The sequence below is a fragment of the Canis lupus genome, chromosome 26, assembly GCF_011100685.1.
Source record: "Canis lupus familiaris isolate Mischka breed German Shepherd chromosome 26, alternate assembly UU_Cfam_GSD_1.0, whole genome shotgun sequence".
NCBI classification, from domain to species: domain Eukaryota; kingdom Metazoa; phylum Chordata; class Mammalia; order Carnivora; family Canidae; genus Canis; species Canis lupus.
In genome coordinates, this window is record NC_049247.1 from 29037237 (window position 1) to 29061831 (window position 24595).

Genomic DNA, 24595 nt, shown 5'->3' on the forward strand with positions numbered 1-24595 from the left:
AGGATGGAAGTTCCCTCTTTAGCCTTCATATGGAAATGACGCTCTAGAGCTCATGGAGGCCACGTGACAACCCGCTGCTGGAATGCCCATAGTAGCACCATCAGGAGGGGAAGCAGGGGGATAACTCATGGTTTACAATGTAGGCTTTGATAGATAGGGAAATGAGGGAACTTTCCAGAGTGGCCACACTGTTGTGTGATGGATCATGGACAGGAATTAAACTCATGATGCTGACTGTTCTGCATTTGATCTAAGGTATGGTCTAGGGACCTGGAATAAAGCCTGTCCAAGGGTAAACGTAGCTACCCTGGCTGGAGGGAGTGCCTCCCTGCTCCTTCCTTCTTCCCTCCTTCACACCTTCTCTCTACTCCCAGCTCTCTTCATCCTCTCTAGACCCTGTCAGGGCAGGGGGCAGGCTCCTGTCTCCTCTTAGACAGTCCCCTGCCTATGCACGGCCTCGAGACTCCATCCCAGGACTCTCTTTGAGGACCATCCAACCATCCATGACTCGCCTACAGATGTTCACTCCACCTCCCCGATGGCCAGGTCCCTTCTCATTCACTCCAAGGCATTGCTCAGACAGCCACTGAAAGCATCCACATCAACCCCTGAAAATACCACAGGGAATCCCAGTTTCCTTCCATCTGAAAATGTCTGGATTTAGACTGCTCACATTTGCTTTCAGATTTTGACATCTACACTGAGAAGAGCTGACCTTTCCCCGTCATATGTTGCCAGGTGATCCATAAGAGCAGTGTGGTGTGTTTCCTGAGTGTGTTCTTTATAAGAATATGGACAAAGTTGACATATAGAAGTAGACATTCTTTTAAATGTAGAAGATATATAAGGAAGCCAGCTTCATCAAACAATCAAAATTAAGTAATGCAGGAAAACCAGAAAAATACATTCATCTTACAATGTGGACAAATGGGACGGTGGAAATGAAAATGCAAAAAAAAAAAAAAAAAAAAAAAAAAAAAAAAAAAGAAGAAGAAGAAGAAGAGTTTCTGAACCAGTCAGCAAGCCAACTTGAGAGAACAGAATTCAGAAAATCAGAATGAACATACCTTTAAAACAGCATTTCAGATTTCCCATTGTAGGGAGCGTCTCACCTGCTACAAAACTGCACTTGATTGGCTCAGAGAGTGACAGTTGGAATTAAAGGTGAGCATCATCACATCACCGTGGTGATGGGTCATGATAGAACTTTCAGAGTGAAGGCAGGTCTGCACGTGCTGCTCCAGCTGCTGCTGTCTGGCCCAGTGGTATCCTCACAGACCAAGTGTGGCATTAAGAGGACATGTCTTTTCTCAAAAATGGAAGGTGGCCAACACCCTATTCCCTGTTTGTGAGAACAATGATAGAGAAAGTGACCCACACTCTAATAGAGGTGACAGTAAAAACTTGCAAGGTCAAGAGGGATCAATCATATTAGGTATCAAAAGAGGTTCCTTTCTTGATTAGAAATCCTCCTTCCTCCCATATCTGCTATTCCTCAGTTATCAGACACTTTTAGAGACAACATTAACATTTGCTGTAAGAGCAATAGAGAACAGTAATTTGAATTGAGTTTTTAAAATCCTTTCCATTTGATGAGTCCTACGTGATAAATCTAAGTGATGAATCACTAAATTCTACAATTGAAAGCAATATTACACTATATATACATTAACTAACTAGAATTTAAAATAAATTTTGAATTATAAATCAATAAATGAATTTCAAAACCTAAAAAGCCATTTTCTCCCTCTCAACACATAATTATCAAATTAGATAAAGTCCCCTATTCTATTAAGTTTTATCCTTTTCCTTAGTATGCAACTTAACTTGTACACTTAGTTATCTCAATCGCTATGAATTGCTTGAGTATTTCCCTGGTGCTATGCCTATTGATGACCTACTATTCACTGAGCGAGTAAGAAAACGAGACTCCAAATAGCCTCACTGGAGGGTTCCATGAAAACACAGGGTCAGTCCTTTCTTTCATCGAAGCATGTTAGCTAACGAAACTCTAGGGTTATCTTTGTGTTCACACTCATCATGCATCAGAAAGTAACCCCATCCTCGTGTTGTGGTCACAAGTCCCCGCCATACAGATGTAAGTGACCAGTGCCCAAAAAATAGAAGAAGTGAACATTGCAGCATACACCGAGGGAGTTGCCATAATTTAAAATGAAGGAGATACACGACACTACAGAATGCTATGAGACAAATCTCTGACATTGCAGATTCATTCCAAGCATCTAGAACTAAGGAATCATTGGGTCATTTAGGAAGTACACAGAAAATTGCATTAGTACTCATGGCTCTCTATTTTCTCTAACAATTACCTCATTGAGGGGTGATTGGGTGGGAAAGAGCAGGTAATAGGACATTGTTCTAAACATAGAATTTTATTTTTTTTCCACTCATCTTTCTATTTTTTTAATAAAATAATTTTTATTGGTGTTCAATTTACCAACATACATAATAACACCCAGTGCTCAACCCGACAAGTGCCCCCCTCAGTGCCCGTCACACATTCACACCCACCCCCTGCCCTCCTCCCCTTCCACCACCCCTAGTTCATTTTCCAGAGTTAGGAGTCTTTATGATCTGTCTCCCTTTCTGATATTTCCCACACATTTCTTCTCCCTTCCCTTATAATCCTTTTCACTATTATTTATATTCCCCACATGAATGAGAACATACATTGTTTGTCCTTCTCTGATTGACTTACTTCACTCAGCATAATACCCTCTAGTTCCATCCACATTGAAGCAAATGGTGGGTATTTGTCATTTCTAATGGCTGAGTAATATTCCATTGTATACATAAACCACATCTTCTTTATCCACTCATCTTTCGATGGACACCGAGGCTCCTTCCACAGTTTGGCTGTTGTGGACATTGCTGCTAGAAACATCGGGTGCAGGTGTCCCGGCGTTTCATTGCATCTGAATCTTTGGGGTAAATCCCCAACAGTTCAATTGCTGGGTCGTAGGACAGGTCTATTTTTAACTCTTTGAGGAACCACCACACAGTTTTCCAGAGTGGCGGCACAAGTTCCCTTTCCCACCAACAGTGCACCAGTTCACATTCCCACCAACAGTGTAAGAGGGTTCCCTTTTCTCCACATCCTCTCCAACATTTGTGGTTTCCTGCCTTGTTAATTTGCCCCATTCTCACTGGTGTGAGGAGGTATCTCATTGTGGTTTTGATTTGTATTTCCCTGATGGCAAGTGATGCAGAGCATTTTCTCATGTGCGTGTTGGCCATGTCTATGTCTTCCTCTGTGAGATTTCTCTTCATGTCTTTTGCCCATTTCATGATTGGATTGTTTGTTTCTTTGCTGTTGAGTTTAAGAAGTTCTTTATAGATCTTGGAAACTAGCCCTTTATCTGATACGTCATTTGCAAATATCTTCTCCCATTCTGTAGGTTGTCTTTTAGTTTTGTTGACTGTAGCCTTTGCTGTGCAAAAGCTTCTTATCTTGATGAAGTCCCAATAGATCATTTTTGCTTTTGTTTCTTTTGCCTTCGTGGATGTATCTTGCAAGAAGTTAAGGTGGCCGAGCTCAAAAAGGGTGTTACCTGTGTTCTCCTCAAGGATTTTGATGGAATCTTGTCTCACATTTAGATCTTTCATCCATTTTGAGTTTATCTTTGTGTATGGTGCAAGGGAGTGGTCTAGTTTCATTCTTCTGCATGTGGATGTCCAATTTTCCCAGCACCATTTATTGAAGAGACTGTCTTTCTTCCAATGGATAGTCTTTCCTCCTTCGTCGTATATTAGTTCGCCATAAAGTTGAGGGTCCACTTCTGGGTTCTCTATTCTATTCCATTTATCTATGTGTCTGTTTTTGTGCCAGGACCACACTGTCTTGATGACCACAGCTTTGTAGTACAACTTGAAATCTGGCATTGTGATGCCCCCAGATACGGTTTTCTTTTTTAAAATTTGCAAGGGAGCTTCTCTGTACCTAATACCTGATGATGCCACGGCCTCAAGTCTTTTGATTTTTCCCCACCCATCCAACGGAGTGGCAGCATTGGGCAGTGCCTGGTCCCCAGCCAAAGAGCCAAGATGCATGGGCCGATATGAGCTTGAACTGACCTATTGTAGGAGACGTGGTTCTTCATAGCTGCCAGTAAGTCGCAAAATTGGTTCCAAATAGTATCCCATGTATGGCAGAAGGAATGCTGTGCTTACATTGTATTCCACATGAGGATAGTATGAATCACTCACTGAAAACCCATCTGCTAATGTGCCCTAGGCAGACCCTGTGCTGGTCTCTGGGAATGGAGTAAATGTGACACAAGAGCCAGAACAGGGGCAACAAACACACACACACAAACCACTCTTGTATCGGGGTGTCGATGGTAAAATCCACTGTGGCAGCCACATGTGGTAGGAGAATCCAGAATAGGGCATTTTTCTTTCTCCACAGGCAATCTGCCCAAGTTCCCATAGCTGGATTCGATATTGCAAGTGCCCTCTAAGGACGATCTCATGACAACTGAGCCAGGCATACGGATCTGAGTGAAGGACAAAGGGTGGCAGCGGGACACAGGAGTAAGGGCAAGCGCAGCCACACTGCCATCTGAAGTACTATCAGATGAGCAAACTTCCAGTTAGGTAATGCGAGGAATTAACTCAATTCCAATTGGTTATATCATGGAATATATATACTCTGCATCTATTATATGACTCATAGTGCTAGAATATTTTTAGGACTACCTGAAATTCTTTATAAATGACTGAAAAGATAAATGAATGAAAGAAAGGAATGAGGGAGTTTATATGATCTTCAGCTAGATCAAAAAGTGCGTGCCTGTGTAGAGAACTTGAGGGAATAAACGAAAATCAATTACAGGAAACTTAAGAAAGTGTAATCATCTGACCAGAGGAGCAGCATTAAAAGAGCAATGAAAAAATGTTCAGACTCTACTCTCATTTGGGGGGAACAGTCGCAATGAAGCAGAGGCTTTTAGGTAATACTTGTTGTGGTGTCATAGCTACTAATTTCTGAATTCATACATCTGGAGGGATGTCCAGAAGGGCAATGGTTGTTGCTTCCAGCAGGAGAACCTGGAAGGCAGCAGAGAGGAGCAGAAGGGAAACTGTGATGTCAGTGTATGGTCTATGATAGCATTTATATTTTCTAGATGTGTGTTATTTTTGTCGACCTTATTATAAAAAGTGTGCTTTAACGTATCCCCCCTTCCAATTGGTGGCATGAGACACCCACTTTACTCTGGTCATGGTGAGGAAATCAAACAGGGCATAGTTTGGGAATGCATGATTTCTGTTCTATGATTTGGGGGAGTCTCAGTAAGGAAGACTCTCTGGCTATGGGTTGGAATCCTCTGGAGGTGACTCCCTCCATGTCTGTCGTTGAGGCTGCATTTGGCTAGAAGGCCTACAGGAGCCCTGCCACTGTCAGGGCTTCTTCAGAGCAAGCCAACCTCTAACTTGATGGCTGAGGGCTCCTCAGGGCAGTGACCCAAGTGGCCAATGGAAACGATGAGCTTTTGCAGCATAAACTTGAATGTTACACCATGTTGTGTCCAGGGGACCTTGCAGTGGCAAGTAAGCGCCAATTTCCTCTTTGATTACAGCGAAGTGCATATCCCCACCTCTCAATGGGAGGAACATCCAAGAAATCACAAGCCAGTATTTATCCTGCCTCATGGATATAAAGTCTTAAAGCTTCTCGCCAGCCATGCTAGCCCTCCAAAGTCTGTGGTGCAGGACATATAGCCCTTTGGATGAGGGCCTAGTGGAAGGCCAAGGTGGGTTGGACTCCTGCCTCTACTATTACGAGCTGTTGGTGAAGTGGACACATTTAGATCAGCCTTACAGAATTTTTATATCCCAATGTCTGCCTACGTTAACCGTTGGTCTGTGGAGAAACTGCTTTCTCCACTCGCGCATCAGGGTGTGTTATGTTCTCGCTCCTAAATATGTACATATTCAATGTGCAGCATTGGCACATATATTATTCTGCAGTGAAGCTAAAAACTAAAATCGCTAATAGAAAAGGCATCCATCAAACTTGTTGGATCCTGGTTCTCTCCCTCATGCTTAATTTCTGCCTTGAGCTACATGTTCTGAGACTTTGCCCTTGATATGTCTTGCCATTCTGTGAAATCTTTTATTTGGACATCATCGTTTAAATGTAAGGAAAAGTGTGATTCTCACTGCATAAAATATTTTCACTTTTAATTTCATTTCTTTAGTCATGATACTCTAATTAATGATGTTAGTCAGTAGTGAAGTTCTCAGATGCAGATAAATTATGTAGATTTTCATTCCAGTGGTAAAGTCCTGTGAACAACTATAGGGTCTCAGTTGATTCTCTATATTTTTCTTCTGTTGTTAAATATTTCTGACCTGAGTGCAGGTAGTACGTAAAATGTAAGCAATCTAGATTATGAAGCAATGAATCCAAAAAAACACTGATATATATGCAACATTTAAAGCAAAGTTAATGTCCCTGCTAATCCTGTTAGCTATATAAGCAGTTTTCTACAGGGTTGTTTTCAGTCTTTGTTTCCTTCAATCATTGTACCCCTATCTGACCATGTGTATGCCATCTTTACACAAATGAGATGCCATCATATTGTACTGTTTTGCAAGTTGGCATGTAGAAGAAAATATTAAGTGGCATATTTCAAAATCTGTAATGCACCAACCTCACTCATGTGAACAGAAGCTCAGTATTGCAATGGACTTCAGTAGAGGAAATACATAGTGAGCTAGTTTGTTCTCACAACTTTGCTGAGTGGGAATCCTCTACATATTTGTTTGTTTACCTCAAATACAGATATTCTGTAGGTGAAGTGGGAATGTGCAGTATGGTTCTTGAAAGAGACTAGATGCAGCAGTATCCTGGATGAAGGTGTAGCAGGGGTTGATGATCAAGGCTACAAGAGGGAATAACAGATGGTTGGCACATGGAATCCGTGGAATCCAGTGAAGAAGGAGGCAGAGAGTTGACTGGAGAGCAAGACAGGTTTGAGGGAGAAGAGGGATCATGAAAGAGTTTGGAGCCAATGATACATGGGGAAATGAGGAGGAGGAAATGAATCAAAAGCTGACCAGGGCTGCGATTATTCTGGAGAGGTAACCAGCCAAGTGCCTGGAGTGTGGCAGGGAGGAAAAATAATTTTCAATTTGCCAACATATAGAATAACACCCAGTGCTCATCCCGTCAAGTGCCCAGTTCAGTGCCCGTCACCCAGTCACCCCCACCCCCTGCCCACCTCCCCTTCCACCACCCCTAGTTCGTTTCCCAGAGTTAGGAGTCTTTCATATTCTGTCTCCCTTTCTGATATTTCCCACACATTTTTTCTCCTTTTTAAAAGATATTCCTAATATTCTTAAGTCTGTGATGACCTTTTCTTTTCCACATAAAAGAAGTCCCTTCGCATTTCTTGTAGTGCCATTTTAGGGGCGATAATCTCCTTTGAGTCCTGTTTGTCCGGGAAACTCTTCAATTCCATCAATTCTGAATGATCAACTTGTTGAGTGGAGTAGTCTCGGCTGTAGGATTTTTCCTTTGCTACTGTGTTCTGGGCTGCAAGGTTTCTCCTGAAAAATGCAACTGATGGCCTGAAGGCATTTCCCTTACATAGCACTTGTTGTTTTCTCTCTTGCTATTTCTAAGTCTATTTTATCCTTAACTTTTGACATTTTCATTATTTTGTCAGGTGTGGGTCTCTTTGGATTGCTTTTTTTGAGCTCTTCATTCTTCCTGAATCTGGATGTCTGTGAAAGAAGTTTTCATAGAATATTTCTTCAACTATGTTTTCTGCCCTGTCTCTCTTCTCCATCTGGGACCACAATAATGTGAAAGTTTCTTTGCTTCATGATGCCCAAGAAATCCCTTAATCTGAAATATGTGGGAAATATCACAAAGGGAGACAGAACATAGAGACTCCTAACTCTGGGAAATGAACTAGGGGTGGTGGAAGGGGAGGAGGGTGGGGGGGGTGAATGGGTGATGGGCACTGAGGGGGGCACTTGAGGGGATGAGCACTGAGTGTTATGCTGTATGTTGGCAAAGTGAACACCAATAAAAAATAAATTTATTATAAAAAAAAGAAATCCCTTAATCTATCCTCATATTGTATACTTATTTTTTTCTTTTCACTGATCAGCTTCCAAGCTTTCCATCACTTGGTCTTCTAGACTGCCAATCTGTTCTTTGGAACCCACAAATCTAGTTTAGATTCTCTCCATTGTATTTTTTGTATCTGTTTGTATTCTTTAGCTCTTTTTTCATTTTTTTATATATTCGTATATTTTTATTGGAATTCAATATGCCAACATATTGCATATCACTCAGTGCTCATCCAGTCAAGTGCCCCCCTCAGTGCCCATCACTCAATGACCCCGTCCCCCCGCCCACCTGCCTTTCTGCCACCCCTTGTTCATTTCCCAGGGTTAGGTGTCTCTCATGTTTTGTCACCCTCACTGATACTTTCACTCATTTTCTCTCCTTTCCCTTTATTCCCTTTCACTAATTTTTATATTCTCCAAATGTATGAGTCCTTTTAATGTTTTTTTTTTAGTTTATACCTTCTCTTTGTTGAAGTTCTTACTGAGTTCTTCCACTTTCCTATCCAATCCAGTGATCATCTCTTATGATCATTAATTTACACTCTTTAACAGACCTATTGCTTATCTCTGTTTCATTTAGTTTCTTTTCTGAAGTTTATTGTTCTTTCATTTGAAGCATATTTCTTTCTCCTCATTTCGACTTCCTGTGTTGTCATTATTGTTGTTGTTTTAAAAATTAGGCCTAGGGGATCCCTGGGTGGCGCAGTGGTTTACTGCCTGCCTTTGGCCCAGGGCGCGGTCCTGGAGACCCGGGATCAAATCCCACATCAGGCTCCCAGTGCATAGAGCCTACTTCTCCCTCTGCCTGTGTCTCTGCCTCTCTCTCTCTCTCTCTCTCTCTCTATCATAAATTAGTTAATTAATTAATTAAAAATTTAAAAAAAACAATTAGGCCTAAAATCTCCTTCTCAAAAAAAATAAATAAATAAATATAAACTCTTCTCCTAACTTGAAGGGATGGTCTTGTGTATGGTCATTCCCTGTGTAGACCTGGTGCACCTGGTGACTGATTGTCTGGATGGAGCTATGGATGGCATGTGCTGGGAGGCGTAGGGCATTTTGTACTGGGGCTGCCTAGAGGAATAGCTGGAACTGAAAGGGGTCTGAGCCAGGGTGGTCCCAGGTTTCTCTGTTCAGAGGGCACCCTAGTAAGGCAGCTGAAGGTGAACTGGCTGCAAACTGGTGTCTGTCAGTGCACTCAGCACCAGGGTCACCCTGGTGTGGGAATTCGGCTAGATTGGAAAGCCAGGGGGGGTCCTAGTGTGCTCCCCAGAGAAGAAACCCTAGTGGAGTGGCTGGGGTTGGGATTCATGCCAGGAAACTGAGGTGCTGGATGAAGAAAGCTTCCTGCCTGGATGGTTGAAGCCAAGCAGGCAGGAGCCAGGAGGTCTCAGGGCACTCCACACGAGGAGGGCCCAAGCAAGCCTTTTGGAGAGAAATTTCTGTGGACGTGGACTATTCTGAGGTAGTCTACACCTGTGGCACCTTGGCAAGACAGCCGGATATGTAGTGAGTGCTGATCAGGGCTTCTCAGTGTGTGCTGCTCTGAGGCTGCCTTCTTAGACAGGCAGGGACTGGTGTGGGCTGGGAGCCTGAGTCCGGGTTGGTAGGTGTGCTAGGACTTCCAGCTCATGCTCCTGTCTACATTGTCAAGTTGGGAGGGATATTGTAAACCACAGCACTTGCCAGCGCCTCCAACAAGGAGAGAGTCCCAGCCACCACCCTGCCATTTGTCAGGGTTGTAAGACAGTTTCCTTTATATTCTAGTTGCTCTTTTCAACTCCAGCTTTTCTTCTGTACCCCAGTGCTGACAAATCTGCTCATGGCCCCTCAGTACTATCCCTCCCCACTGTAGATTGTTGTATCAGGACTGGGGGTTCCCTTCATGAGCATGTATCTGTCTCTCTTGCTGTTGGTAGAGATATGTGTCCACAGACAGGGTGAGTTCAGGTCTGTCTACATCACCATCTTGGATCAGCTGGATTTCTAGTTTAATCATGCTTCTAGTGGTTACCATAAAAATCCCAGGATGCTACTCTAAGCCTCCTGTAGCCCTGCAAAGTTATCTGCATCCATTTTGGCACCTCTGCTTTCATCAGAGTGAGAATCTTCCTGTGGTCCTTGGTTTTAAACATGGAGCTTGCATCTGACGGACTATCTCACCTGGATCACTCAGTTTTATCTCCCTGTAGACCTGAGCTCTCAGCAAACTTCACCTTATTCATAATACAGTGGGCATTATGCACGTGGATTAAGCCTTGCTCACATTGGTGTTTCCTTTTGCCTTTTGATACATGTATTTCTCATGATTGTGCCCCCATCCATGTGTCATCATTTAAAAATATTTTATTAATCTTTTATATATCTGTGTAGAAGAAAATAGGGTGTCTCCCAACATACCATCCCAGTTCCTGCCTGACAAGTCTCTTTCAGTTTGTACTGGCTGGATTTGGAGTAGTGGTCCTGACTAGAAAATGATGGTTAAAATTAAAGTGGTGGCTGTCGAGAGAAGCACCTGGACTTGAAATATATATTTTATAATTAATTTTATAAAATGTCTTGATTGTATGTGGGTGGTAATGTATTAGAGGGTTTTTTAAATGATTTTATTTATTGATTGATGAGAGACACACAGAGAGAGGCAGAGACATACGCAGAGGGAGAAGCAGGCTCCCTGTGGGGTGCCTGAAGTGGGCCTTCATCCCAGGATCCTGGGATCACTATCTGAACCAAAGACAGATGCTCAACCACTGATTCACCCAGGTGTCCTGATAAAAGAGCTTAAAAAAGAAGCTTTCAGTCCTCTGGTTTGATTACTGGATAACTTTTGAGTCATTTGCTGATGTAGGAGAGACTAGAAGAGAAACCTTGTTTATTAAGGGGTTGCAATTTAGTTTCCTTCTGACCACCCAGAGATGAAACATTTGGAGACCTAGAAGTGGACCTACCAACCTAGAAGGTGGATGGATATTTGAGAGGCTCAGTAGACAAATTCCTGATGGAGGCAAAATTAGAAGTTGTCAGCTTGAATGATGCTATTAAAAACCTGTTTCTCCAATAGTGAAAGGGAATATAAGGGAAGGGAGAAGAAATGTGGGGTGAAATATCAGAAAGGGAGACAGAACATAAAGACTCCTAACTCTGGGAAACGAACTAGGGGTGGTGGAAGGGGAGGAGGGTGGGGGGTGGGGGTGAATGGGTGACGGGCACTGAGGGGGGCACTTGACGGGTTGAGCACTGGGTGTTATTCTGTATGTTGGTAAATTGAACACCAATAAAAAATCAATTTATTTAAAAAAAAGATTGGTATAAGAAAAAAGAACTGTTTCTCCACTTTATGCCTTTTCCTTTAGGCAATTAGGTAGATTGTTCATAGGCACACGTGTTGTCCGATTCGGATCTAATAATCCAACTTTCAGCTCTGTCTATTCAGATTTTGCAACTCCTCCTCCTTCAGGTCATCTGATGCCTGATTTTTCCAATAGAATTAATAACCAAATTAAAGAAACACACAGATAATGAAACCCTCATAGTAGAAGAGGTCAATACTCCACACTCAGCAAGGGACACACATGTCACCAAGCAGAAGATCACCAAGAAACAAGGGTTTGAATGACACACTGGACCAGATGGACTTCACAGATAGATACAGAACATTCCATCCTAATGCAGCACAGTGCACCTTCTTCTCAGCTGCACAGGCAACTTTCTCCAGAGTAGATCACATACTGGGTCACAAATCAGCGTTCATGAACTGATACAAGACTGTGACTTCTCCTTGTGTATTTTTCAAACCTCAGTGCTTTGAAACTTCAACTCCTTGCCAAGAGGACATTTGGGAGGAACACAAACACTTGGAGGTTAAAGAGCCTACTCCTTCAGAATGAATAGGTCCACCAGGAAATTTGAGAAGAATGTATAAGATTCATGCAAACTAATGAAAATGAAAGCACAATGGTTCAAAACCACTGGGATGCAGCAAGGGTGGTATTAGAGGGAGGACATATCAATAGAAGCCTCAAGAAATGAAAAATCTCAAGTACACAAGCTAACTGCACACTTATGGGAGCTGGAGAAAGAACAGCGATGGGAGCTAAAACCACGCAGCAGAAGAGAAATAACAATATTAGAGCAGAACTCTAGGAAATCGAAATTGGAAGAACAAATGATGTCGCGCTGAACACGGCCTGATGTTCTCGTATGCTTTTGTGTTCACTTTCTTTTTTTTTTAAAGATTTTATTTATTTATTCATGATAGTCACAGAGAGAGAGAGAGGCAGGCTCCATGCACGGGGAGCCCGATGTGGGATTCGATCCCGGGTCTCCAGGATCGCGCCCTGGGCCAAAGGCAGGCGCCAAACCGCTGCGCCACCCAGGGATCCCTGTGTTCACTTTCTTTAATCATCAGTAGCATTTAAAATCTCTTCATACTTTGATAAGACTTGTTTTTTGGGGATCCCTGGGTGGCACAGCGGTTTGGCGCCTGCCTTTGGCCCAGGGCGTGATCCTGGAGACCCGGGATCAAATCCCACATCGGGCTCCCGGTGCATGGAGCCTGCTTCTCCCTCTGCCTATGTCTCTGCCTCTCTCTCTCTCTCTCTCTCTCTCTCTGTGTGTGTGTGTGTGTGTGTGTGTGTGTGTAACTATCATAAATAAAAAAATATTTTTAAAAAGAAAAAAGGAAATCACAAGGGGGTGAGATACCACAAAGGAAGTACAATGCTGTATGTCTTTGAACTAGCTGGGCGGCATATACAAACATTCCTTTCCAACCCCAGAGGACTAACCAAGACTGAAAGGAAACACATTAAAAAGGCAAGCTCATTTTTGATATGTGCTCCAATGTCTCAAGGTCTGCAATGGTGAAGAACACGGGGGTCCAAGGAACCAGAGGACTCCAGTGCTAGCTAACCCCTTCGCATGGCAAGAGGACATGTCTCTCACTCCACAAGATGATGTCAGGAGGCAGGGATGTGACAAAGGGAATGTGTGATCTGTTCTTGATGGAGAGCCCGTCTGACTGTCCATTAGCCAAGCAAGGAACCCTAGAGGCATAGTCAGAGGGGGGCACTGCCCCTCTGGGCTGAAAGCGAAGCCCAGGAAGGCAAAGGAGAGGCTCGGTTCCATCCTTTAGGTCATGATGTAACTTATGCCTAACGATGTAAACAGCTCTAATCTCCGTGACAGGGTCTGTACACAGTTTACCATAGGCCAGTGTTTCAGGGCCCTAAGGTGTGCCCCTCAGGGCCTTGAGGTGTGCCCCTCATATGGTAAGTGGAAATTAAGCATTTCACAGAATGGCTCTACTGTTTCTTCCCCACTGTGGTCAACACACTTTGCAGACGCAGAGCAAGAGCTGAGCAAGAGGGTCACGACGTCTGAGAGGGGGCAGTGTCTCCACATTGGCATGTAGGAGAATGAAATTGTACCAGATGCTTTGGTACAAGATCCTAACTGTCCTTAAAAAAAAAAACAGTGATTGGCATGTGAGCATAGAGGCAGGTGGGACAGATTATAAATCACTTGGGAAAGACAAAGATCAATCCCACAGGAAGATGCTCACCAGTTCCAAATGTCTTTGCCTTCCCCCTCCTCTTTCCTGAGAATTTCACAGCCATGTCCAACAGGAGCCACTGTCCCTCTGAACCAGAGCAGGTGTCGACAGCCATTGGCGATGCCCACTTGCTGTGAGCTCTTCCCCAAGGCCCAGTGGTGATGAATCCACCGGGTCTTTCCACCTGTCCCCCCAGTGGCTGCAGGAGGGCACCTCGGTAATATTTGGATGACAGCTGCTTTCTATCCTGGGTGTTCATATTGTAACAAACTCAGGATGAAAAGTCTTCAGTACTTGAAAAAGTTTGTGTGGTTTTTTTTTTTTTTTTTCATTTTAAAAATGAAGTGTGGGATCCCTGGTTGGCACAACAGTTTAGCGCCTGCCTTTGGCCCAGGGCGCGATCCTGGAGACCAGAGATTGAATCCCACGTCGGGCTCCCAGTGCATGGAGCCTGCTTCTCCCTCTGCCTAGGTCTCTGTCTCTCTCTCTCTCTCTCTCTCTCTCTCTCTCATTCTCTGTGACTATCATAAATAAGTTTTTTTTTTAATTTAAAAATAAATAAAACATAAAAATGAAGTGTTATTGTTTTGAAATTTGACAAGACTGCAAAATTGTTACTGATTCTAAATGACTTGGATCCCTTTTTTCCCTTCTTATTCTATTTTTTTAATTGGAGTTCAATTTGCTAACATATAGCATAACACCCAGTGCATATCCCACCACGTGCCCCCCTTGGTGCCCATCACCCAGTTAACCCAACCACCCGCCCACCTCCCCTTCCACCACACCTTGTTTGTTTCCAAGTGTTAGGAGTGTCTCATGTTTTGTCACCCTCACTGATTCCCAGGAATTACACTGCTGGGGATTTACCCTAAAGATACAGATGCAATGAAATGTTGGAACACCTGCACCCCAATGTTTACAGATTATGTTCTGAATTGTGTGATTTGTGGCAGAAGGAAGCAGTAGGAGGTCTTTTCAGCAGCTCTCAAAACATCATCCAAAAGCAGCATCGTCTCCAAGGCCATCCCTGAAGATCTCTACCACACACAGTGACTTAGAGGACAGGTGGTTGGCAGCATTGTCAGCAGCACGCTGCCTCTGTACTGACCAGTGGGTTCCAGCTTGAGTAACAAAACAAGAAGAAGATAAACTTTTGGAGTGGGACAATTTAACAGATCAGAGGAAAAACTTCATAATCTTTTCACCTCCCGTGCTGGGGAGCCATCCAAGCCCGCTTTCTAGATCCACCCATGACCAGATGTCTAACTCCTTAACCAGTCATTCAATTGCTACACATCTACAGAGAAATTATGAAGCACACATCCTTGCCTGGGCTCCAGGCCCTACTTGTAGCAAACCCCATTTAGCCTCCTTATAGCACACTAGTGAGTAGGCCAACACTGCTCCCTATTGCTGTGCATTTCCCAGGACGTGTGTTGGGGTGGAGACAGAAGTCACGCAGTCCTGCACAGCCACATCTCTCCCTTCCAGTTGGAAATTCAAGAAAATGCGCTTCTGTACACCCACCCGGGTACACCCCATAAACTGAAAGAGATGAAGGTACTGCGGAGGTTGACTCATCACTTCAAGGATAATTGCTATCGTTACATCGGTGCTGTATACTTCAGAGAAAGCTACCAAAACGCTGCCTCGTGTTTTCTATTTCAAAGAACAATTTTAAATGTATTAAGGGCATCATTAGTGCAATGACAGAAGTCAGGGTGCATTCTAACTCAACATCAGAAGAGCCCTCAGGTAGCAGGCAGTGGGTCAGGACTTCTGGGACAGTGGGGTGGACCATAGTCCTCTGGAGGCTGAGGAAGGTGGATAAGAAATCCCAAAGGTAGTGGAAATTTGTGCAGAACTCTGATCTTCTCCTGTCACGTTTCTGAATGCTGTAATTGTAAGAGGAACTGGATTCATGAGCTTGACTGTGCTATATTGGAGTCATCTTTTCTTGCTATTTGAAAATTATCGGTCTCAGCAGGTCTGCACTTCCCTCCCTCTGCCACTACCACATGTCCAAGTGGGGTTTGTTTGGTGAAGCCTCTTGGGACTTGTGCTGGGGAGACTGTAGGGCTTGTCACTGACCTACAGGGGACGTGACCTGAGGGCCACAGCCCCCCTCTCTTGTATGTGAGAACCCGGAGGCTGAGTTCTAGTGTGAGCCAGGAGATGGTGGAGAGGTAAACTCTCCCCTTTGTGATTTACAGGCCTTTGTGCAAAACTTCATGGATCTGTCCTGTTTGCTGGACCTGAAAGACGACTCCCAGAGTAGTTGATGTTAACAAATATTTCCTCTGGTGTCACTACATAGGCTCCCCTGTCCCTTAGCTCATGGCAGCCTGCACACCCCTCCAGAGTCTGATGTGTGAACGTGTTTCCGTGGAAGAGAGGCCCCTGTGCAGCTGCCCTAGAGACCCTCCATGGACACAGGGGACCTCGAGGCCTGTGTGAAGGTGTGGATGGGCCTGCTTCACACACACGTGCCCTAGGCACCCTGATGACCTGCCTCCTCGGTCTTCCCGAGCTGCATGTTAATGGTTCTATCTTTGGTGTATTTTCCAGGATCATGACTCCTGTTATGAGAAGAAAAAGATCATAAAGAGTTGAAACACGGGAGTCACAGCATAACCACCTGCAGCCAATAAATTCTACTGGATTTCCCCATCAGTGGGCTCCACAGCACCCACAGGGGCATCTGGCCATCAACAAGGGAGAGCCACGAGTATCACTTCCACTGACTGCAGCTTTGAAGGTACTGTGGGGGTAAATCAGTATGTAGATTCGAGAGAAGTAACTAGTTTGTGCAGCAGAGCCTAGACGCTGGGATGAAAGAAGGAGCTGGGAAGGTGCCCACTCAGAGCTAGTGCAGCTACTTCCTGCACGAGGCCTTCTCACAAGGCCTGAGTCTAGGCTGTACAGATTTTAGTCTAGGAGACATGGGGGCTTGTAGACTTCAAGCAGTAAGCCACCGAACACCAGCCTGACCAGGAGCCCCTGTCCTCGTTCATTAATGGATTCACAATGAGGTTTGGTCAGTTGAAGATCCAAGCTAATTCTCTGGGGAACTGTCATGTGTGCAGTTGGTTTGGAATGTCCTGGGTTCTACGACAGTTGGGAGTCAGGAACACTACTGGTCATCCAGGGTGGTCACCCGAATCAGGAATTCTCAGAGCAGGGCTGCTGAGAGAATCAACTTGTGTGGGTGCAGAGTTAAGTGAGAAGGAGGTGGAGACATGTTTGGATTCCCCTCAGTCCACTAGGGGGTCTTCTTTGGTGGAAAGACATTGCATTTGTGTCAGGAATTGAAATGCAGAACCAAGAGATGGCTCGGGATCTGGGTCATTCTCTTGGGCAGCTGCAGTCCTTGCAACAGTGCTGGGCAGGAGGATGTGGACAAGGAAGTGAGGGCAGGGCTTGGTTTGGTGCACAGGGTATGAGCTCATATCCAGGTGACCAGGGAACCATCTGCTGCCCCCACCTCAGAACCCTCCCTCATCTGTGCTGCAACCCTGAGCAAGTCACTTCATCTCTCCAAGCTTCTGTGCCCTTCACCTTAAATTATGGCCCCCAGCCCCACACTCTGCCCACCCCATGGTGCTGATGTGAGCATAACAAGAAATAACAGTCTCTGAGTTGTCAGAAGTCAAGTATTGTAGCCTCCAAGCATTATGTTGAGGGGTCCGTACCTCTCTTCAATTCTATCCTTTCATGTCATGTATTTTGGAGCCTTCTCGTTAAGTGTGACACGTTCGTAATTCGTGAAGAGTGGCCACTTTTGTTACTATAAATCATCCTCCTTTCTGTAAAAAATGCCATAAGTTTTGTCTTATATTAACAAAGCTGGTCTAGTTCTTTGGGTTAATATCTGCTTGGTGCCCATTTTCCCATCATTAAGCCTCATCCTACTTGTGTCCTGGACGTAAAGGGGGACTCTGGACGATGGCAGAGAGATGACAGATTTTTATTCCCTCTTCCAGTCTCTGCCTCTTAATGGACTGTGTAAATTTACCTAATTACTTTTCAGGTAGCGTTGCGTACTCTCATTTTTTCCATCTGTTTTCTATGCATTATGTCTTTTTGTTCTCACATTCCTACATTATTGCTCTTCTTGGTGTTCTATTCTAGAGGAATTACTAAATCCCCATGTTGCTTTTCCCATGTGTTGTGGCTTATAGTTTTAGTAGCTTTCCTGGGCATTACAGTTAACTTCTTTATGTATGACAGTCTAATTGGCTTAAGACCAGGTTCATTTCCAAGGCATTCATCGACCTTAGCCAATTGATATCCCTTCCCTGTGCCATTATTGTCCTACACCCTACATTTTACCTTGTGTGCTGATCAACACCCATTTTTATTTACTTCATGTAGTGTTCTTGAAAATCAGAAGAATATATTTTTATATGTTTATTCCATATACATCTTACCCTCCTAGGCATTTATACTTGCTTGTATGTTTCCCTCTGTGACTATTTCTCTGTGGAGAATTGAGGTACTCTGTTGTCTTTTCCTTTCAGATTGAAGGACTCCCCCCTAACGTTTCTTGTAGAGCTGGTGACGGCAGAGGCTTCTCTCAGGTTTTATTTATCTGGGAAGGTCTTGACATGTCCTTCATTGCTGAAGGATATCTGTGCTAGATGCACATTTGTTGCTTGACAGATTTTCTCCTCCAGAACCTTTTTGTTTTTTTAAAAAGATTTATTTATTTATTTATTTATTTATTTATTTATTTATGATAGACAGAGAGAGAGAGAGAGGGGCAGAGACACAGGCAGAGGGAGGAGCAGGCTCCATGCAGGGAGCCCGATGCAGGACTCAATCCCAGGACCCCAGGATCATGCCCTGGGCCAAAGGCAGGTGCCAAACTGCCAAGCCACCCAGGGATCCCCTCCAGAACCTTTTTGTGTCACCCTGATGCCTCTGGCCTCTGTAGTTTATGAAAATAAGTCATTCACCTTATTGAGGAGCCTCTACATGATGATGCTTTCCTTTTTCTTGCCACTTCCAGTGATTCAGCTTTTGTCTTTGGCCTTGAAACATTGTGCTAGGGGATGGATTTATCCTATCTTTGTTGAACTTCTTCAATGTTTAGATGACTGTTTTGCATGAAATGTGCTACGATTTGGGCTATTACTCCTTCATGTATTCTCAGTATCCCTTCCTGTCTTTTATTTTTCTGGGGACTGTCTCAGTGCCTGTGTTGGGATGCTTGATAGTAGTACCCAGGTCTCTGGGCTCTGGGACTCCACTCATTCTCTTCCCGTGCTCTTAGATTTTTTTTTTTTAATGTGCCGTTTACCAGACTGGATGTCAAGTGACCTACCTTCAAATTTACTGGTTCTGTCTTCCTCCTGCTCAAGTCTGCTGTTCAGCCCTGCTATAGCTGTAATTGTGTCCTCCCCTACCCCCAAACCATATAGAAGAGTCAAAGCCCACAGTGCCTGTGAATGTGTTCTTATTTGGAAATAAGATCTTTGCAGATATAATCCAGTTGAGATACAGTTAACACTGGACTAGGGTGGGCCCTAATTGAATGGCTGTTGTCCTTACAGGTTGTCCAATGTAGGCTGTTGTAGGTTTGGAAACACAGACACGGAGACAAAGGGCATGGAATGTCAGAGATGGCAATACTGCAGCTTCAAGTCAAGGAAAGCCCTGAGTTTCCAGAAAACACCAAAAACTAGAAAAAGGCAAAGACAGATAATTCCCTAGCTCTTTCATTGGGAACAGAGCCCCTCCTACAACTGGACATAGCTGGCGGCCAACCTAAGAGCCAGGCCTGTGTAAGGAAGGCAATCTCAATCCTCTGTGCCAATGCTTTTCTACATAGAGCCAGAATTTGTATTTCCCTTCCAGATCTCTTGTTGTCCCAGAGGCAGGGAAGTATAGGCTGGGCTTTAAAATAATAGAACTTGCGGGATCCCTGGGTGGCTCAGTGGTTTGGTGCCTGCCTTCAGCCCAGGGTGTGATCCTGGAGTCCCAGGATCGAATCCCACATCCAGCTCCCTGCATGGAGCCTGCTTCTCCCTCTGCCTGTGTCTCTGCTCGTGTCACTGCTTCTCTCTCTCTCAGTGTCTCTCATGAATCAATAAATAAAATATTTAAAAAATAAATAAAATAATAAATAATAGAACTTGGAAACTCTTGGTATCAGACCTTATGCCTCCCCCGGAGTTGATGTTACTGCTTTTTGTCATTGCTGTCTAATAAGATATTAGTGTCTATTCTAAACTAATTCTCCAAGCTGGCAAATTGCTCATGCGTGGCCACTGTAGGCCTGGCTTGAATGCTGGTGGTCAGTCGGTGACTGGGTAGGGTATGCATTAGCAGCCTCAAACAGAGGAGTGGCTCCATCTGTGCCAAGGGGCCTTTCATAGTGAGCCAACAGCTGAAAACTCTGCTGCAACCCTCACTTCTTGCTTGTGCACAGCATCAGGGTCAGCCAGAGGTGCCAGTGTAGGGGAGCTTGTCAGGTTTGCGGAGCATGCACACAGCCCTACAAGGTGCATGTTCTGGATTCCTGAGAAGTTGGAGCTTCTCAAAGCCCCTTAGTGCTCGCTTAAGGCTTTTGTTAGCCTATTGTTTGCTCAAATTGTTATCCATCACTTTAAGCAATCACAAGTTGAACAATTGCCCCTCTTCTTTTTCTCTTTTATGTCTTTTTTGACAGTTATGCCAGGGAAAAGCTTTTAATTCTGGGCACCTTCCCAGTCAGACTCAATGTGGACAGTTGAAGAGATTGGGTCTTACACAGTTTCCACCAGATTGGCCCATTTACTATAATTCTCCAGGAGGGAGGTGGTGAGGGGGCTCCAGGCCAGCTCTGCTCTCTCCAGTGGCTGCCATATGGATGACTTTCTTTTTAAAAAATTTTTTCAAATATTTTATGTATTTATGAGAGACAGAAAGAGAGAGAGAGAGAGAGAGAGAGAGGCAGACACAGGCAAGGGAGAAGCAGGCTCCATGCAGAGAGCCTGATGTGCGACTCCATCCTGGGACTCCAGGATCGCACTCTGAACCAACGCCAGAGGTTCAACTGCTGAGCCACCCAGGCATCCCACATTGCTGACTTGCACTGTGAACATTGCTGCTCATTTTTCTGAACTGTCATGAGACTGCAGGGGAGGGAATGGGATCTAAGCAAATGACAACAGCAGAAATCTCATGCGTCTTTCTGACTGTGGCTTAGCTGGGTTTTTTAAACTTTTGTTTCCTGGATTCAGTATTTCCCCTACTGCTGCAAGTTTTGTTTAATTGCCAGAATTCTGAAAATAATGATGGTGGCACTTGTTGCCAGTACGTTGATTGCTTTGTTGGAAGAGAGAGTTTTGGGAGGTCTCTAAGCTGCCATTTTCACCTTAGTCAGTGACCAAACCGTATTCATTTGAATATTCTCAGGCCATGGTCATGATCCCTGGGGTAAACAAAAATCATCTCAGGTGAAACGCCACATGCAGTCACATGATACTGTTAGGTCACATACATGACATTCATGGTAAAAATAGAGGTTAGTGTCATTTTTTAAATAAATTTATTTTTTTGTTTGTGTTCAACTTGCCAACATACAGAATAACAGCCAGTGCTCATCTCATCAAGTGCCCACCTCAGTGCCCGCCACCCAGTCACCCCCACCCCCTGCCCACCTCCCCTTCCACCACCCCTAGTTCGTTCCCAGAGTTAGGAGTCTTTATGTTCTGTCTCCTTTTCCAATATTTCCCACTTATTTTTTCTCCTTTCCCCTTTATTCCCTTTCACTATTTTTTATATTCCCCAAGTGAATGAGACCATATAATGTTTGTCCTCCGATTGACTTATTTCGAGGTTAGTGTCTTTTAAAAAGAAATTGTGTTAAGAATTGTATACTGAATATTAGGACATAGCACCTCTGGCTGATATGGACAACAGCCTACTGTAAACATCCTGAGTTAGACACAGTTATGTTGAATTGTATTCCTCCTCCAACTTAAAAAAATTTAAACTTATTATAGGTACAATTTTTTAGTGGTGGATTTTGGTGTTTTGTTTATGTACAACTTCTTCCACAAAAAATTTATTTACTTACTTAAAAATAAATAAGTAAATACTTTTTTATTTAATCTTCACAGAAAAGAGCTGTTTTGGATACAGTTAAAAAACTATTTTTGGTCATGGATGTTTCATCAAATACTATGTTGATAAGGCTTGCACTTGATGAAAAAGAAACAACACATGCAGGGATTCCATGATATGAGGTAAAGCTTCCAGTCATTGTAAAGCCATATTATATCTTTAAAATACATACAAATCATCCCCAGTTGCCCAAAGGTTCTCTCCAGCCATCAGGAGGATGTGGCTGATGTTTGTCTGGTTTTCCTGGAGACCATTGAAAACATCAATATCATTCAGCTGTGTGTGTGGCAAGTGGTCTTCATTGCCACCTCCTGATTCCATCCAAGTGCCATCTCCTCTGCAAGAGACATCGTCTCCCTTACTGCCTGGCCCAGCCATGACCTAGGCTATGCTCCAGGTACCCTGAATGTGTTCCTCCGATGGAGGCACTGTTTGCCCCCTCCCAGAAAGCCTCCCCCACCCCAAGATCTCCTTGAGCAGAGCTGTGCCCAGGTGATGTGTTTGATGGATCTCCTAGTGGGTGACTTTTTATCGTGTGGGTATATTATGTGTGTCTTCCTGAGAATGATTAGGATCAAAGATGGCAGATAATTTGAAGTTCTTACTCACCTGGTCATGCTGCACACACCTCCTTGCACCTGGTGAATAGGACAGATATTGACTGGTGACAAGGCAGTGGAGACAGCACTGCACAGTGGGGATGCTGCAGCGTCTGAATCTGTGTAGTCAGCTGCAAGCCCGGCTCTGCCCTTCACACCACGTGACCCAGGGTAGGATCAACAAACCTCTCTAGGAACCTGTTTCCTGGTGTCTAAAACAGGAACAGTGGAGGGAGGGGCAAGATGGCGGAAGAGTAGGGTCCCCAAATCACCTGTCTCCACCAAATTACCTAGAAAACCTTCAAATTATCCTGAAAATCTACGAATTCGGCCTGAGATTTAAAGAGAGACCAGCTGGAATGCAACAGTGAGAAGAGTTCGCGCTTCTATCAAGGTAGGAAGACGGGGAAAAAGAAATAAAGAAACAAAGGCCTCCAAGGGGGAGGGGCCCCGCGAGGAGCCGGGCTGAGGCCGGGGGAGTGTCCCCAGGACAGGAGAGCCCCGTCCCGGAGACGCAGGAGCTGCACCGACCTTCCCGGGCGGAAAGGGGCTCGCAGGGAGTTGGAGCAGGACCCAGGAGGGCGGGGATGCCCTCGGGCTCCCCGGGACAGTAACAGAGCAACTGCGCGCCCAGGAGAGTGCGCCGAGCTCCCTAAGGGCTGCAGCGCGCACGGCGGGACCCGGCGGGACCCGGAGCAGCTCGGAGGGGCTCGGGCTGCGGCTCCGCGGAGGGGGTTGCGCGGCCCGGGAGCGCGAATCCAACAGCGCAGGCACCGGAGCACAGGGCGCCGGGACACAGCCCAGGATCCGGCCTCCCCCCGGGACAGGCAGAGGCCGGGAGGGCCCAGGACAGCAAGGACGCTCCTGCCCCAGCTGAGCAGATCAGTGGCCCCGCCCCGGAGCCTCAGGCCCTGCAGACGCTCCGGAGTTACTGCGGGGGCTGAATCCAGGTTTCCAGAGCTGGCCCCGCCACTAGGGCTCTTGCTCCTGGGGCCTCACGGGGTAAACAACCCCCACTGAGCCCTGCACCAGGCAGGGGCACAGCAGCTCCCCCAACTGCTAACACCTGAAAATCAGCACAGCAGGCTCCTCCCCCAGAAGACCAGCTAGACTGACAACTTCCAGGGGAAGCCAAGGGACTTAAAGTACACAGAATCAGAAGATACTCCCCCGTGGTTCTTTTTTTTTTTTTTTTTTTTTTTTTTTTGCTTTTTGATTTGTTTCCTTCCCCCACCCCCCTTTTTTCTCCTTTCTTTCTTTTTCTTTCTCTTTTTCTTCTTTTTTTTCATTTTTTTTCAATTTCTCTTTTCTTTCCTTCTTTCTCTCCTTTTTCTCCTTTTCCCAATACAACTTGCTTTTGGCCACTCTGCACTGAGCAAAATGACTAGAAGGAAAACCTCACCTCAAAAGAAAGAATCAGAAACAGTCCTCTCTCCCACAGAGTTACAAAATCTGGATTACAATTCAATGTCAGAAAGCCAATTCAGAAGCACTATTATACAGCTACTGGTGGCTCTAGAAAAAAGCATAAAGGACTCAAGAGACTTCATGACTGCAGAATTTAGAGCTAATCAGGCAGAAATTAAAAATCAATTGAATGAGATGCAATCCAAACTAGAAGTCCTAACGACGAGGGTTAACGAGGTGGAAGAACGAGTGAGTGACCTAGAAGACAAGTTGATAGCAAAGAGGGAAACTGAGGAAAAAAGAGACAAACAATTAAAAGACCATGAAGATAGATTAAGGGAAATAAACAACAGCCTGAGGAAGAAAAACCTACGTTTAATTGGTGTTCCCGAGGGCGCCGAAAGGGACAGAGGGCCAGAATATGTATTTGAACAAATTCTAGCTGAAAACTTTCCTAATCTGGGAAGGGAAACAGGCATTCAGATCCAGGAAATAGAGAGATCCCCCCCTAAAATCAATAAAAACCGTTCAACACCTCGACATTTAATAATGAAGCTTGCAAATTCCAAAGATAAAGAGAAGATCCTTAAAGCAGCAAGAGACAAGAAATCCCTGACTTTTATGGGGAGGAGTATTAGGGTAACAGCGGACCTCTCCACAGACACCTGGCAGGCCACAAAGGGCTGGCAGGATATATTCAGGGTCCTAAATGAGAAGAACATGCAACCAAGAATACTTTATCCAGCAAGGCTCTCATTCAAAATGGAAGGAGAGGGATCCCTGGGTGGCGCAGCGGTTTGGCGCCTGCCTTTGG

General features: G+C 44.7%; 2 protein-coding genes across 9 annotated transcripts in view; one reads left to right on the forward strand and one right to left on the reverse strand.

Moving 5' to 3' along the window:
- The window catches only part of LOC111092524, a 28466-nt gene extending 11732 nt beyond the window's left edge, over nt 1-16734 (reverse strand). For 2 of the 8 annotated variants that reach the window (XM_038575848.1, XM_038575844.1), the window contains exon 1: nt 716-955. In XM_038575848.1, coding sequence (XP_038431776.1) covers nt 716-728 — 13 coding nt within the window. In that variant the 5' untranslated portion in view covers nt 729-955. Of the gene's footprint in view, nt 1-673; nt 956-1067; nt 1343-2719; nt 2780-13669; nt 13995-16301 lie in introns of those variants that run through there. The other 6 variants (XM_038575843.1, XM_038575840.1, XM_038575841.1 and 3 more) reach the window with 6 other exon arrangements.
- LOC119877561 (nebulin-like) overlaps nt 1-24595 on the forward strand; it is a 94082-nt gene that overhangs the window by 46193 nt on the left and 23294 nt on the right. The window contains 1 exon segment of the mRNA XM_038574510.1: nt 16232-16421. The gene's annotated coding sequence lies outside the window, so the exon portion shown is untranslated.